Here is a 14,109-nt window from a genome sequence, read left to right as displayed (position 1 = left end):
CACACACATATACATATACACACACACACATATAAAGTATGAGTAGGCAACAAGATGAATTTTATGTAAAACCCCCTCAAAAAAAGAAAAAGATAAATACTACTAACTATGATAATTATAATAATATTAATTTTTTTAACGTAAGTTTTAAATATGCAAAATTAGCAAATTAAAAACAAAAAAAAAAAAACAAACAAAACGAAGAAATGAAAAGGAGATTTTAAACATTTTTTAAATCTACAATTATTCGATTCGATGATTTATGTTATAAGTTATAGCCTCCGATATTCAGCCTTTGTCTGAGAGAGCGAGAGAATAATTTTCTATTCATTTGAGCCAAGAAAAATGATAAACTTTGAGTTTTTGTTTATAATTTTACTCCGTCTGTTCTTTTGATATTAACAAGATATATACATATATACCCATCATATATAGAAAATATGGATATATATATATATATACGTTGTGTGTGTGTACAACTCTGATATGTATTTTGTAACTCGTAGTATTTTAAGTTTCACAAGCGAATGAAGAGATAAAAATGACATCCCTCAAAAACAAAAACAAAGTGCGAAAGACAAGTAAACAAGCGTTGCCAAACTCTATAAGAAACATAAAAATAATAATAATAATACAAAAACAACAAAAACTAAAAGTATTTAGCAATACACCCCCTCCCTACCAACCTCCCTCCCTCCCTACCAACCAACCAATTCACTCACACAAATTATGATATTTACACTATTTATCTATATATGCGGGAATTGTGGTAATACTATGTGGCATTATTCAAAATCGATCTCCGACATTTTCGATCGATTTTACTTTTTTCTTCGACTATATATAGATATCAATAATTCTCAAATATTTCTAACCCGTCACAATGTAATTGTAGTGCTAGTGAATAAGCATACATATCTATGTATATATCTATGTTTATATAGATATGCATGATATATATATATATATATACATCGTTTCTGGCAGCTTGTAAAATCAAACAAAAACACACAATATACAAAATATACACTATATAATGAGAAATGTAATTCAGGTTGAACCGTTTTCCAAGTGCAATACATTATTTTCTGTTCTTTTAATTTCATTTAGTTTTGATTTTTGTTGATTTAAATATTATAAATTGTTATATATCATTTGAACGACTTGTGTTTAGTTTTCTTCTTTATCTAAATGATTTACCGAAAAGAAAGCAAAAACAAAACCTCTGTCTGTGTAGTTTGTAAGTCAAGTGATGAAAATTCAATTGAAAAGAAAAGCGAAATGTCACAAATAATAATTGTGTTATATAATACCATTTAAGTATATGTATTAATGATGATGATGATGATGATGATAATGATCTATGTATGTATTTGATATATTGTATTCAGCATTTTGTTAGATTTCTGTGTGTTCCGATTGTTGTCAATAGAGAGAGCGAGAGATCTTGTTTGATTTTGTTTAAGAAAAAAAGTAAATGCAGCATTTGAATAAGGAATAAAACAAACCCATTAAGTAAAGATATAAGATATATATATATATCTATAACATTAATATCAACTGTCCCCTGCCTACAACATTCCCTCTTCAGTTCCTCTTGTTATTGCTTCCGTAATGTTTTTTTTTTTTTTGTTAACCAAATCACGTAGATCTCTCTGACAACAAATTTAGCAATATGTAATTCAATTTTAATGGCGCACAAGTTTAACGATATCTATATATTTATATATATATATATATATATAAGTGTTAAATGTATGTATGTGAAGTTAATATGATGATTACTTATGTCCATAGGAGAGAGACCTTTGGGGGAAAGAATCAGCAGACAAACGATTGCTGCTGCACCTGACCTATATACATATATATCGGAAATAGTTCGACGCAATTTATAATTTAGCGTTTGTTCAACGTCTAGACTGTATACATTGTAGCGCTTTGGTCTTCTCAATGGGCGCGCAAACGCGTTAAATGATTAGCTCTCTCTATTGACTGCTAATGCCGCAATGTGGAAGTCGCGTTTGAGAATTAATGTGCAAACATTTGCCGATCTTTATCACTATCTTTGTCTTTGTCTCGGTCTGGGTCCCTACACTGACTCATCCACAAGTTATTGAACTTGCCATGTGCCAAGATCTGTCAACATAGCATTTTTTTGTTTTTTCTTTCGATTTGATAAATGTTGTCAGAAATTGCAGTTTATAAATTGACTTTCAAATGCCAATGACCTTGCTGCAGATACCCTGTGAGAGCAGCCTTTTGTTATAGTTAAGTCTGTCTGATTTAACCGATAGATGCATATACAAATGAGTTCATCATTGATGGTTACAGGGTAACTCGCCTTGCATATTAATTACAAAAGCTTTTTTTTTTTTTTTAATCAAATGTAGTCAGTTTTGCTTAGCTGATCGCCCCGCCTCCTTATGAATAATACAAGTTACAAGTTGCAGTAATTATATTAATACACATACAAATACAAAAAAAAAGAAAAATAATTCAAAAAAAACACACACACAAATAAATCAACTTCCATTAATCTTAAAAAGGAATAAACAACATTTCTAATTTGAATTAACTTTGAATTAAAATTTTGTCATCTCATTGTTAACTTTTGTTTTTTGTCTGTCTCAAAAGTAGAAAAACTATCTCTATATATATACAAATACATATACATACATATGTATCCCAGTAATGAAAAAATTTGAAGAAATTCGAGAAATTTAAGAAATTCTTGTACTTTGAACTACTTTGTTGTTTTTTTTTTAAGATGAAGGCAAACGAGAGATCCAATTATACATAATATACAACATATACAATAACTGTAGTGAAAATTGTGTTAAATTTACATTTGCATACATATACACACGTACAAGTATATGTATGTATATACATATAACTAAAGTGAAATTTGTGAACCAATGCAAACATTAGTAACCACTTCCTCAAACTGAAAAAAACAAAACACACACACACAAATGTTTTAATTTAAACAAGCGAAACGAAAACGAGTTATAACTTTTAATAAAAACGAAATAAAATCGTCAAAAAAATAAATGTGGTTTTTATTATCGATGGAATGGAATGGAAAATGAAAATTTCCACATACATAAGTTCACTGGGGATGGTATTCTATGTTTTTGAGTCGTGAAGGAATCCTCTTTATTAAATAAATATACAACTTTGTCCTCATTTGTCCTCCGCAGTTGTTAGCAAAACTTCTTTAAGGCCAATTTGTGAGCAGTTTTAACTACTCAATTCCCTTGTCTAGATGGCCCTATCCACAGTATAAAGGGATCTAAAGTATACGCGCCCTATTTAAAGCTTTGGCAAACTGAAAGAACAAGTGTTTATGTGTTAAACGATTCTTTTCTTCGTATTTCAGCAATATTTAACACTTTTTTTTCATTATTTTGAGTTTTTAGGATAAATACCTATTCCTGTTTGGTAAATATATAATGATCTTTTGAATTTTATTCCAAGTTTCGCCACTCGAAAATCAGGATTTCGATCTAATCCTATTTTTTATACCCTTGCAAAAAGGTAATATCAATTTTGGTCAGAAGTGTGCAACGCATAGAAGGAAGCATCTCCGACCGTTAGAGCTGCAGAGCTGAAATTTTGCATGTAGGCTTGTATATACTGCAAGGGTTGTATATCTTGGATTCAGCCGGATCGGATCACTATATCATATAGTTCCCATAAAAATAGCAAAATCACCAAAAGTGACTTTTCTCAATAAATTCGTTATTTTCTGAGCTATTGTCGAAATTTGTTGAAATTTATTATTGGTGAGTTTATTGTGCCTATAAACGACTTTGCCATATTTGATCAAGATCGGGTGACTACATCATACAGTTACCAAAAAAGTTGCAAGGGTACACAAACTTTGACGCGGTCGAAGTTAGCCCCGGCCCTCTGGTTTATTAGTAAATTGAGTCTTCCTTGACCAATTAAAGCTTCTCAGTACAATTGTTTCAATGGGCCTTTATAATTTAACATAACAAATTAGGTTTAGAAACCCAATTTAGTTGTAAAAATATTTGTTGAATGGGTTAAATGGGATCCAGTCCAATCTTTGAGCAAAACTGAAAGATAATTTCACACTTGACTACTTGCATTTTGCTCGCTAGAAATTCGGCATTCAAAGTTAAGACCAAGATTAGACCAAGAAAGAGCTAAAGCCACAGATGGACAATATAATAAGTGGAACTTGTGGTACACATTTAAAAAACTGTTTCTTAACAGCTTTTATATCACATTAGAATATTTTTTTTTTTAAGTTTTCTGTATAAATGTTGATAGATGCTAAGTAGTATTTATTTTTTAGGAACTTTAGCAAGCAAATCAAGAATCAATCCCATTCGAGAGGACATTCCAAAATTGTATCCTGTTCACCTGTTCCTGATCCATCCGCATGGAAAAGCTGTGTTTTCCAAACCCACAGAGAATGATGAGCAAATTGTTGTTACATTTTTTTTTGTGCATTTACTTAACTAAAGAGTATATGTATACATTTGTAGTTTATAATTAACATTAATTAATTAATATCATTACCAATTATGGGTTTTTTTTTTCTTTCTCTCTTTTTTTCTTTCGTTAGATTTTGGTTTTAGAAGTTTGGTCTTTTTGCTTTCTTTGTTTTTGAGTTTTTCTTTGTGTTCTTCGTGGCGTGAAAGGGCGCGGGGGTGGGGCAGGGAGTGTATATATGTATGTATATAGCAGTTAGATATGCGTAGTATGGGTGGGTTGGATCAATCTATCGATCTTGGGATTTGTTTGTTGTTGCCTAAAACATAATAACAGCATAAGCATAACAGGGGAAAAAAAAAACAAAAAAAAAATTATATATATATGTATATATATGTATGTCGATAATGTGTATGGGAAATATTTGGGATCATATAGAAAAATCGCATATGATAAAGAGCAGCTGCCTAAAGTTTAACTCTGGAAAATACGTTAGGTAAACTTGAATGTTTGATAACCTAAAAGCTAATGCCTAAGATTAGGCCGTCTCTCCTTCTGGTTAGATTCGAAGGGGGAGACGGGTATACGGGGGTCCGGGATCAGTGTGACAGTTAAACAAGACAACAAGGGGCGTGAAACAAGGCTGAACGAGAATCGTTTAGGGGGTGGGGGGGATGGGAGATGTCTACTCGTCCAAGCAGATTGTCCGCAGAATAGCCTCCACTACGGAATACGGATCGCAATTTGAGCTGGGTCGACGATCCTCGAAATAGCCCTTGCCGTCATCGTTAACACCACGTGGGATGCGTATGCTGCAGCCACGATTGGCCACACCGGCACTAAAATCGGTAATGGAGCTCGTCTCATGCTTGCCAGTTAGACGACGGGCATTGTCCTGGCCCTGTTTGGGATCGTAGGCACGAATGTGACGCTCATGGCATTTGGAGAGCTTGGCCACAGCCTTCTCGATGTCACGAATGCCGCCATCCTCGCGCATGGCCTTTGTCGAGACATTGGTGTGGGCACCAGCGCCGTTCCAATCGCCAGGCATGGGCTTGGGATCAAGGGTGGCAACAATCTAGACAAGCAGAAAAACCAAAGACTTGGAATAACTTCCCATATGGTGATGAGGTGATGAAAACTTACGCCAAATTCTTCAGAGATGCGATGCAACAGGAAGCGAGCCATCCATAGATCATCACCAATCGAAATGCCCACACATGGACCCACTTGGAATTCCCATTGGGCTGGCATCACTTCGGCATTGGTGCCGGACACCTTGATGCCAGCATACAAGCAGGCACGATAATGAGCATCCACAATGTCACGGGCATAGACCTTATTGGCACCAACACCGCAGTAGTAGGGTCCCTGGGGTCCGGGATAACCGTTCTTGGGCCAACCCAATGGATGGCCATCGAAGTCAAGGAACGTATACTCCTGCTCAATGCCAAACCAGGGCTCGGCGTCTACACACTTGTTGGCCACCTCCAGGCAGGTCTTGCGCTTGTTGGTATCGGTGGGAGTGCCATCGAATTTGTAGGTATCGCACATGACCAGAATGTTGTTGCCACGGCGGAAGGGATCCTTGTAGATGGCCACTGGATATAGATAGGTGTCCGAATTTGAGCCCTCGGCCTGATAACAAGAGCTGCCATCGTAATTCCAAACGGGCAATTCTACAAAAATACAACATCAATTCTTTAGAGAGGGGAGGGAGGGGATGTTAAATCACACGACCGGATGAGATGAGATGAGATAATCACTGGGCGACAATCTTGATTCATCATCTGTATTATCATCAATGTATGAACTCGTTTATTAATCATAATTGGTGGCAATTGATTAGAGTGTCTGTCCCCCCCTATCCACCCTTCACCCACCCTCCAACCCGACTTCGTATCGCCATGTAAATTCAACTAGTATGTAATCTAATGACCTTGAGGAGAGAATATTCTTCTGATAATGGTAAGTTGTTAAAATAAAACAAACAAATCCACCCAAAAACCAATTATCAAAAAAATAAACAAATTTGGGTCAAGTTCTTAAATGTGATTAGAGTAAACCTTGAGTGGGGGCCAAGGGAATTCTAAGTGGCAATGGCAGTGGCAATGCCTTCTTCTCCCTTTTCCACCCACCTCCAAATGAAATTGTAAGTTGGTACTTGATTACAAATATTATGTGTTGTTGTTGTTGTTATTGTTATTGCATATTACATTTCACATTTTTTTTTTTTTTTTTTGTTGCTGCATTCTGATTATGACTGTTTACACAAAACAACAAACAGACAATTGACAATAATATCAAATGGGAACCAGTTTGCTTTTCTGATTATTATAATGGATATATAGTAGTTAATTCCCCCCTCTACCCTTCCCTGCCCACCACCCACTTCACGTCAATCACCACCACCCAGAGACAGTAGCTGCATGTAATCTATCTAACTAACTACATTAGACTGGTTTTTTTTTTGTTGTTTGTTAGGCGCATGTTTCGAATCTTCTTTTGGGAAATGTGTGTATCGCTCATACGACACGTGGCACAGGTGTTTATAGTAGTAACTTGACCAGAGGAAAAATGATTTGATATCATTTAGAGTGAATCTCTTGAAAAATAGTTTTCATTGGATATATTTGATTTTCCAAGATTTGATTGTTTATCATTAGTTGGATTTTTCCATTATTATCTCAGTGAAACAGATACAAATGTATATTTACTCATTTGTTTGATGTGTTTACAGTAGTAACCGAATGCATACATATTTAGTTGTAATAGTTCTAATGAAAATATTTCACTTATGCAAATTTCTATTGTTTCTAGCTAGACCAAAGGGTTGGGGAGGAGAGAGTGGCAAGTGTTGGGGGGATGTACACGATGTATAGGCAAAGTCTCTAATGACCTTGGGCCAACGTTTTTGTTTACATCAACATTCAGTGTGATGATATCTCACACACTCTCTCTCTCTCTCTCTCTCTCTCTCTATCTGTCTATCTGCTGTCTCTATCTCTAACTATGCATGTACATATATCTCTAGTTTACATTCTACTCTCGATCGGGCGACAAAAGAGTAGCACGGGTTTAGGGCGTGCCGCTGCCAATTGATAAACAGCTGTAGAGACAGCGTGTCACTGTGTCAACCTCCTCACATAGTAAATGATTAATTGCTCTTCACATGAAGGCTGGTGGCGAGCGGTGCGGGAGGGAGCGGAGCGAGGGACGACTAGTGTGATCTGATTTGGAGAACTATTCTCACCACAAAATATTAATCAATAATTCTCAAGTACTTTGAATACAAATACAAATTATCAAACATTTTGTCTAATTGGCTTGTTTGCTTTGTCCTTGTCACTGTCCTTGTGGTTTGAGTGTTATTTGGTAAATTGGCAAATTATCCTTTGACCTTTTGAAAGTGATTTCAATTTGCCCATTATTATCTTTATAATCATATCGCTTCATTTGAAATGTGCATTCAATGTGTTGAGCAAATGAATTTTGCTTCCGAGGAGACTTTCATTGCGCTTTTGCTTGATAGCATTTTATGTTTGTCTGGGGCACACGAGTTTACGGCCCGATAAAGCCCATATACATATATGTATAGTACTAACACGGGATAGTAAACTAATTGCACTTGCACATTAAATGAAAAAAAAACAAAACACAAAACAAAACTTACAATTAGTCAATTATGATGATATTAAAAGCAACACAAGAACTCTTTCATATTTTACCGAAACGGCATTATCAGTCGAAATATAAATAAGACGCCATAAAAAGTATTTTGGTAACAAAGGTCATTGGTAGCCAAAGACATTCACTTCTTTCTTTTGTGGTCTTCGGGTGAACAGATGTTTTCTCTAACATTTATGGGGCTTAAATTTAAGGAGGGAATCCTTAGATGAACATTGCCGAATCGAAATGACAATATGAAATGATCCCTTAAGCCCTTTACAGATCAAGAATCTGCTACAAAGATCACTTTTTATTAAAACACTTTCCTTTAAAAGTTCTCCCCTCTTTTTACCCTTCTCTATTTAACTATCTCTCATATAATAATGATTGCATAAGTTCTGTTTAACATATAATCCCGGTAATCCCCATCGGAATCGGAATTACCCATTACCCAAAATGAGTAAAATAAAATAAAATTGCTTAAGCTATAGCGGTCGGCGATCAATTATCAGTTAATTAATTGATTGAATTCTACAATAAGTAAGTTTTGCTTTTATAGCCTCACTCACACTTGATGTGATCGTGAACCATCACATCCAATGGCGCGCGTTTATATATACATACATATATGTATATTTTCCCAGAATCTAGAAATACTTTTATAAGCCTATCTATACACAATACATACATATATATGTATGTGTCTATTAAGTACAAGTATATTTTTATATATAGTAAATACAATTCAATCGTCATTCGTCGTCTGTCGTCCGTCTGATCAATTAAAAACTTTGCAATGTCTAATTAAGAGTATTTAAAGCTCCCCTCCAAAAAATAAATGTACTATTAAAACTGGTCAGAAATTTGCGACAGGCCATAAAAAAAAACCAAAAAACGAAAAAAAAAAAGAGTGACGACCGTCTGGCCGGGCCAACCACCCAGCACACCTGATAAATCCGGGCAGCACTCACAACTGTCAGGCACACTTGTCCCGGGCGAGATTAGATTAGATGGAGGGATGGATGGATGGCGGGCATTGTACCGGGTCATGACATGGATTCCGGCGAAAAATGTTTGATTGGGGATGATGCGTACTTACCCTTTGGACTCGATGGAATAAAGTCTAGGGTGCGATCCTTGCAGCGTAGATCCTCGCCGGTGCCATCGATCCACACGTATGTGGCCTGGACAACATTCTCCTGCAATGGCAACGCCAGATACCGATCCAAGATGGTCTTATTGATGCGCGCATTGGGCGAGTCTTCCAGGATTCTAGCGGACATACTGAGATATTGAGAAAAATAATCCCAAACGACGAGAGAGAGACAGCGAGAAAGTAACCACAAAGTGAATTAAAATCGGGATCGGTGATCAACGGGATCAACTATATCTACCTGATCAGTTGTTTCTATATGCTATGCTTTGTGGGTGGGTTTCGGATCCCTTTTTGGGTTATATTTAGTAGGAAAGTGTGGATTTTTTTTTTTATTTTAATATAGGTTGCTCGCGGAAGCGTTACTGGAACACGACTAAGCTGGAAAGCGTTATTCCAACTCAATTTATAACGACAAACAAAAACAATAAAACAACAACAACAACAACAAAAAAATACTAAATGATATTCGCTGTTTTGTGTTTGCTGTGGTTGCTATTATTGCTGTTGTTGTTGCTGCTGCTGTTGCTGCTGTTGTTGTTGTTACTGCCTAGTATACTACTTACAACAAACTAAGCGACCGACGACAGCAGCAAACGGCGACGTCTCAATAGCAGCAGCGGCAGCAGCGACGCAGCAGCGACGCACATTGGGCCGGAAAACTCAAATGAAAATTTTGTTTGTCTTTGTCTCATCAAAGAACTCTCTTTTTGCTTTTATCTCTCTCTTTCTCTCTGCTGCTGCATGCAAAACGATAAGTTACCAAAAAGGTTTCCAAACACAAGAGATAATTTTCATTGGAAAATTTTGTAACTGATAAGGTGACTTTTCCGATATTCCTAATTTTTTGTAAATTTTAAATCCTCAATTTCATTGGATCTTAAGATAATTTTTTATTGTTGACAGACTTTGCTTCTCATTTAGCTGGATATATCTACATATATGTATATGGACGGATCTAGCAAATATTTTCGGGTCGAGTGCTCGATCAAAAAATTCAAATTTTTGGCTCGGTAATTTTGATAATTGTCGATTATTTCATTTTGTCAGTATGAGGATCCAAGAGAATACGGATTCCCCCTGGATCCGTCCATGATATATGCATATGGACTGACCTATGTGGGAATATCTATATATATCGAAGATAGTCTGCTTTCTTTTCCCTTTCAAACGTAGAATGGTTTAATATAAAAGTGATTTCGGAATTGCTAATCAAACTCAAAATATTTATTTAGCTAATTTAGAAACTATTTAGTGCTAAGTTACCTATAAGTCAATATAGGGCTTTCTACCTGTTTTCTTCACCTTCCTAATGAAATTAGTTGGTTAAAAATAATAGAATCCCAAATGAAAATCAAGAAGCTAAACTTTATATATTAAATATATATCTCATTATGCTTAATGATTTTTAAATTTTTGAAGTTTAGTAAATTCTAACATCAAACGAAATGGAATCGAAGGGCATCAATTAAAATTTCCATTTCGGTTTAGATTTATTATTAAATTATTACTGAAAACTTATGATCTTTTTGAAAGAATATATACAAAAATGAAAACTAATATTTATTATATATATCACCATCGGTCCCTGGCCTAAATACTTAAGTTTGTAAATACAAATTAATCTGAGAAATGTTAGTTGAATCTATTAAATTGACAATTAGTTAAGTTTACATTTCTAAAATATCTTTTTAAATTTTCCATTATTTTGCTTGACCTACAACATTTTATTGTTATTGTTTATAAAAAGCTGCTTCTGATAATAATTTTGTGTTTTCTTTTCAAATTGATTTATGGCTGATTTATCCTAATTTATTTGGATTTGCTTTAGTTTCATTGTCATCTCTGTTATGTGCATCAATTTTGGTCCCACTGTGCATCAACGTCAACGTCACAAAGACGCGGCAGCGTTTTCTGTTCTAAAGGGGTTGGGGGCGGCGGCATCGACAAACCGAAAACAAAAACAAATTCAGTAACAGCTGTTGTCGCCGTGTCGCCTTGTTTTAGCTGCTGTTGCTGCAAATTCTCCAACAACAACAACAACAGCAACAACAACAACAAACGATTAGAGCAACGTTAGTATGTCGAAGTTAGCTACAACTATTCAGGGGCAGCGGCAAGGCATCGGCATCGGCGTCGGCGTCGTCGTCGACGTCGCTGCCACTGTCACTTTCGTCGACGTCGACGTCAACATCAACGCGTCGCGACGCGTCGTCGTTCCTGGCTGGCTGATGTAGTTAGTCGCCGTTAAATTTGAAAATCGCTTCCTACTAAAAACCGTTTTGTTTATTTTTAATTCACTTTTTTTTCAATCTCTCTTTCTCTCTCTCTCTGTGTTACACACTTTTTCTTTGTTGCCTGGTCTTTTTGTTTATATTATTGTAAATTTAATTGAAATTCTTGCTACATTTTAGATGCGATGTGACCGATTTGTCGGCTCATCAGCATTTAAAGATAAAGCACTTACAAGGATTTTGGCAAACGTTTCAAAGCATTGCGTATACACACTGAGAGAAATTGGCACTTATTAATATCAGATTATGGATTACAAATGAATTGTAGTTAATGCAAAATGTTTATTCTGAAAGATAGTTAGATGTTTCGTTTTTCAATTTAATTATATTATATATATTATAATGTAAAGCCAGTCTAAGAAGGTTTAAGCCAACTTTTTTAATAATTGAATAAAAATATATATATAAACATATATGTACATGTGTATGGCCAGTCCAACGAAATAAGGAACTCTTTTGACTCCTTCAGGGAAAATTTAATAAACTAACTTTAGATTTGTATACAAATTCAAACCATGCTAAGATATAAATCGCTATTTGGACACCTCTTTAGGAACTTCTATTACGTTTAATATGACTTTTAATTTTTTAGATTATTTTGTATGTGAAATCCTGAAACTTTTATCCTTTAAAAAAACACTCTCCCACCGAAAGAGATCTTAGAGATCCAGAGAAATTTTTGAAGATCAAGATTAGTCCTATCGGTTTATGGGAATTTCGGATACAGAACTGTTTGACTAAGAACCACATATATTTATCCAGTTTTCCTATTTTTAGATGGGTAGTATAAATTTGGTAGATGAAAAATCTACAATAAACTTTATTTTTGGTACATTTCGCTCTCCATCCATGATGTTGGATTAACCAGTGCAGCTTCTTTGATCTGAGTAAATCTTTAGTTCTGCATTTACAACAAGAAAAATAAAGAACTTCTCTTAACCAACTTCTCTTTGGGGAGGATTCCTCTCTCTTGTAAGCTTATGTTTTCCCTAAAAAATGGAATTTCTTTTCAAGTAATTTCTGAAATTCTTGGAGTTAATGGAAGCCGACAAGGAATTGCCAAAGAAACGGAATAACAATCTTATATTTGTCTATGCCAATTATCTCTCACAGTGTATTAAAGTCACTTGTTTGCTTTAGTTTAATGCTTAATACTAAATTAGTGGAGAATGTTTTTGCTTGTTTGATTAATATCTTAATGAACTTACGATGAATGCATTTTGTTATGCTAGTTCCTTTTATTTCCTCTTTCTATATTGTTATCTCTCACGTTTTGATCAACAAATTGGTCGTTTTGTTTTTCGTGACACTTGACAGATCAATTTTTATTTTATGACTGGAATGGGATGCTTCAGAGTTTTAGCTACTGATTGATTTTCTCACACGATGTCGTCGTTGTTCGGGTGATATATTCGCGGGGGTCTCGGACTCGGTTTCGATCTCGGTCTCGGTCTCGGTCTGGGTCTGGATCAGGGTCTGGGACACTGGACACGAGAGTAAGAGAACTGATAGAGTATGGGCACACAATGGCAATTCTATATTTAAGACTGCGCACATTCAGCGGCGATTGATCTGCTTTTATAGGCTGTCGCAGCTTTATATATATACATATATAACAATATTTAGGTTTTTTTTTTCTCTCCTTTTGGACTTAAAAGATTACTATGTGTGTGTGTGTGGATGTGTGACTCGATTTTTTGATTATTTTTATGGCATATAAAACAAACAAACAAACACGAAAATGTGCTAATTACCTTTTCAATATTCTCACATTTTTATGTGGACAGTCGGACAAGTCTCATCTGAGCCAATTGCCTTGTCTCAGGTCTCTAGTCTCAAAGTGTCTCTATCTCTCTCTCTCTCTCTTCCCCTTTGACGCCGCCGTTGAGCATACCAAAACATAAATAAAAAAAGTAAACCTTATTTTCTTTGAATCACAAAAAAGAAGAAAAAAAAAATTGTAGTCTATAAACTCAGCCACGCAAACTCTATGTAAATCGTGTTAAAAAAAAAAAAAAAACAAAAAACTATAAAAAAGCTATATAGCCAAAATCTTATGTATGTTAACTACATAGTGAGGATTTATTGTTAGGCTGGCGAGTTCTATAAATAGATATATTTCATACTCTAACCTTCATTACCCCCGCTTATCGAATCAGTTTAAATTACAAGCAAACGACTAAAATGCGTCTGGTTTGCTAAAATTCTGGTTTTAAATTTAAAATATATAACACAAATTGTTAAGTGTTTTTTACAGGAAAAAAGGTTTGGCCTTGCCTACAATTCTAAACCTAGATGGAAAGAGTTTTCGATTGACTTAAACCAGACGACTAAACAAACCAAAGGAAAAGTCATTAATTTTTTAAATCAAGCTTAGAATATTTAAGCCGTCTCGAAGTTAATCTTCAAAAGAAGATTATTTCTTTCCTATAAGAAGTCATTTTGCAGAATCTTGAGACACTTGCCAAGTATACATGTCGTATGAGTGATTTAAATCTAAGAAAACTAAATGTTTAACTTTATTAT

The 14,109-nt window shown here is 35.0% G+C and overlaps 1 protein-coding gene across 1 annotated transcript; it reads right to left on the bottom strand.

Annotated features, from left to right (window-relative positions):
* Nucleotides 1-4,465: 4,465 nt before the first annotated feature.
* Nucleotides 4,466-9,650, bottom strand: LOC6644657 (glutamine synthetase 2 cytoplasmic). The gene is made up of 4 exons (XM_002067306.2): nt 9,531-9,650; nt 9,236-9,420; nt 5,614-6,146; nt 4,466-5,545 (listed from the first exon to the last, which is right to left on the bottom strand). Exons 2-4 carry the CDS (start codon nt 9,417-9,419, stop codon nt 5,153-5,155), a joined length of 1,110 nt encoding a protein of 369 aa, XP_002067342.1. The 5' UTR covers nt 9,420; nt 9,531-9,650; the 3' UTR covers nt 4,466-5,152.
* Between the last annotated feature and the right edge of the window lie 4,459 nt (nt 9,651-14,109).

Source organism: Drosophila willistoni, assembly GCF_018902025.1.
Source record: "Drosophila willistoni isolate 14030-0811.24 chromosome XL unlocalized genomic scaffold, UCI_dwil_1.1 Seg142, whole genome shotgun sequence".
NCBI lineage: Eukaryota > Metazoa > Arthropoda > Insecta > Diptera > Drosophilidae > Drosophila > Drosophila willistoni.
The sequence above is the reverse complement of the archived record's forward strand: the minus strand, read 5'-3'. Positions and strand labels throughout refer to the sequence as shown.

What these genes read in the sequence shown, in the direction of transcription:
- LOC6644657 (XM_002067306.2), bottom strand. Translation starts at nt 9,419, where the DNA reads ATGTCCGCTAGAATCCTGGAAGACTCGCCCAATGCGCGCATCAATAAG. An exon ending in TATTCCATCGAGTCCAAAGG is followed by an intron (nt 6,147 to 9,235) that starts GTAAGTACGCAT and finishes GTATTTTTGTAG; the next exon opens with AATTGCCCGTTTGGAATTAC. An exon ending in GCATCTCTGAAGAATTTGGC is followed by an intron (nt 5,546 to 5,613) that starts GTAAGTTTTCAT and finishes CTGCTTGTCTAG; the next exon opens with ATTGTTGCCACCCTTGATCC.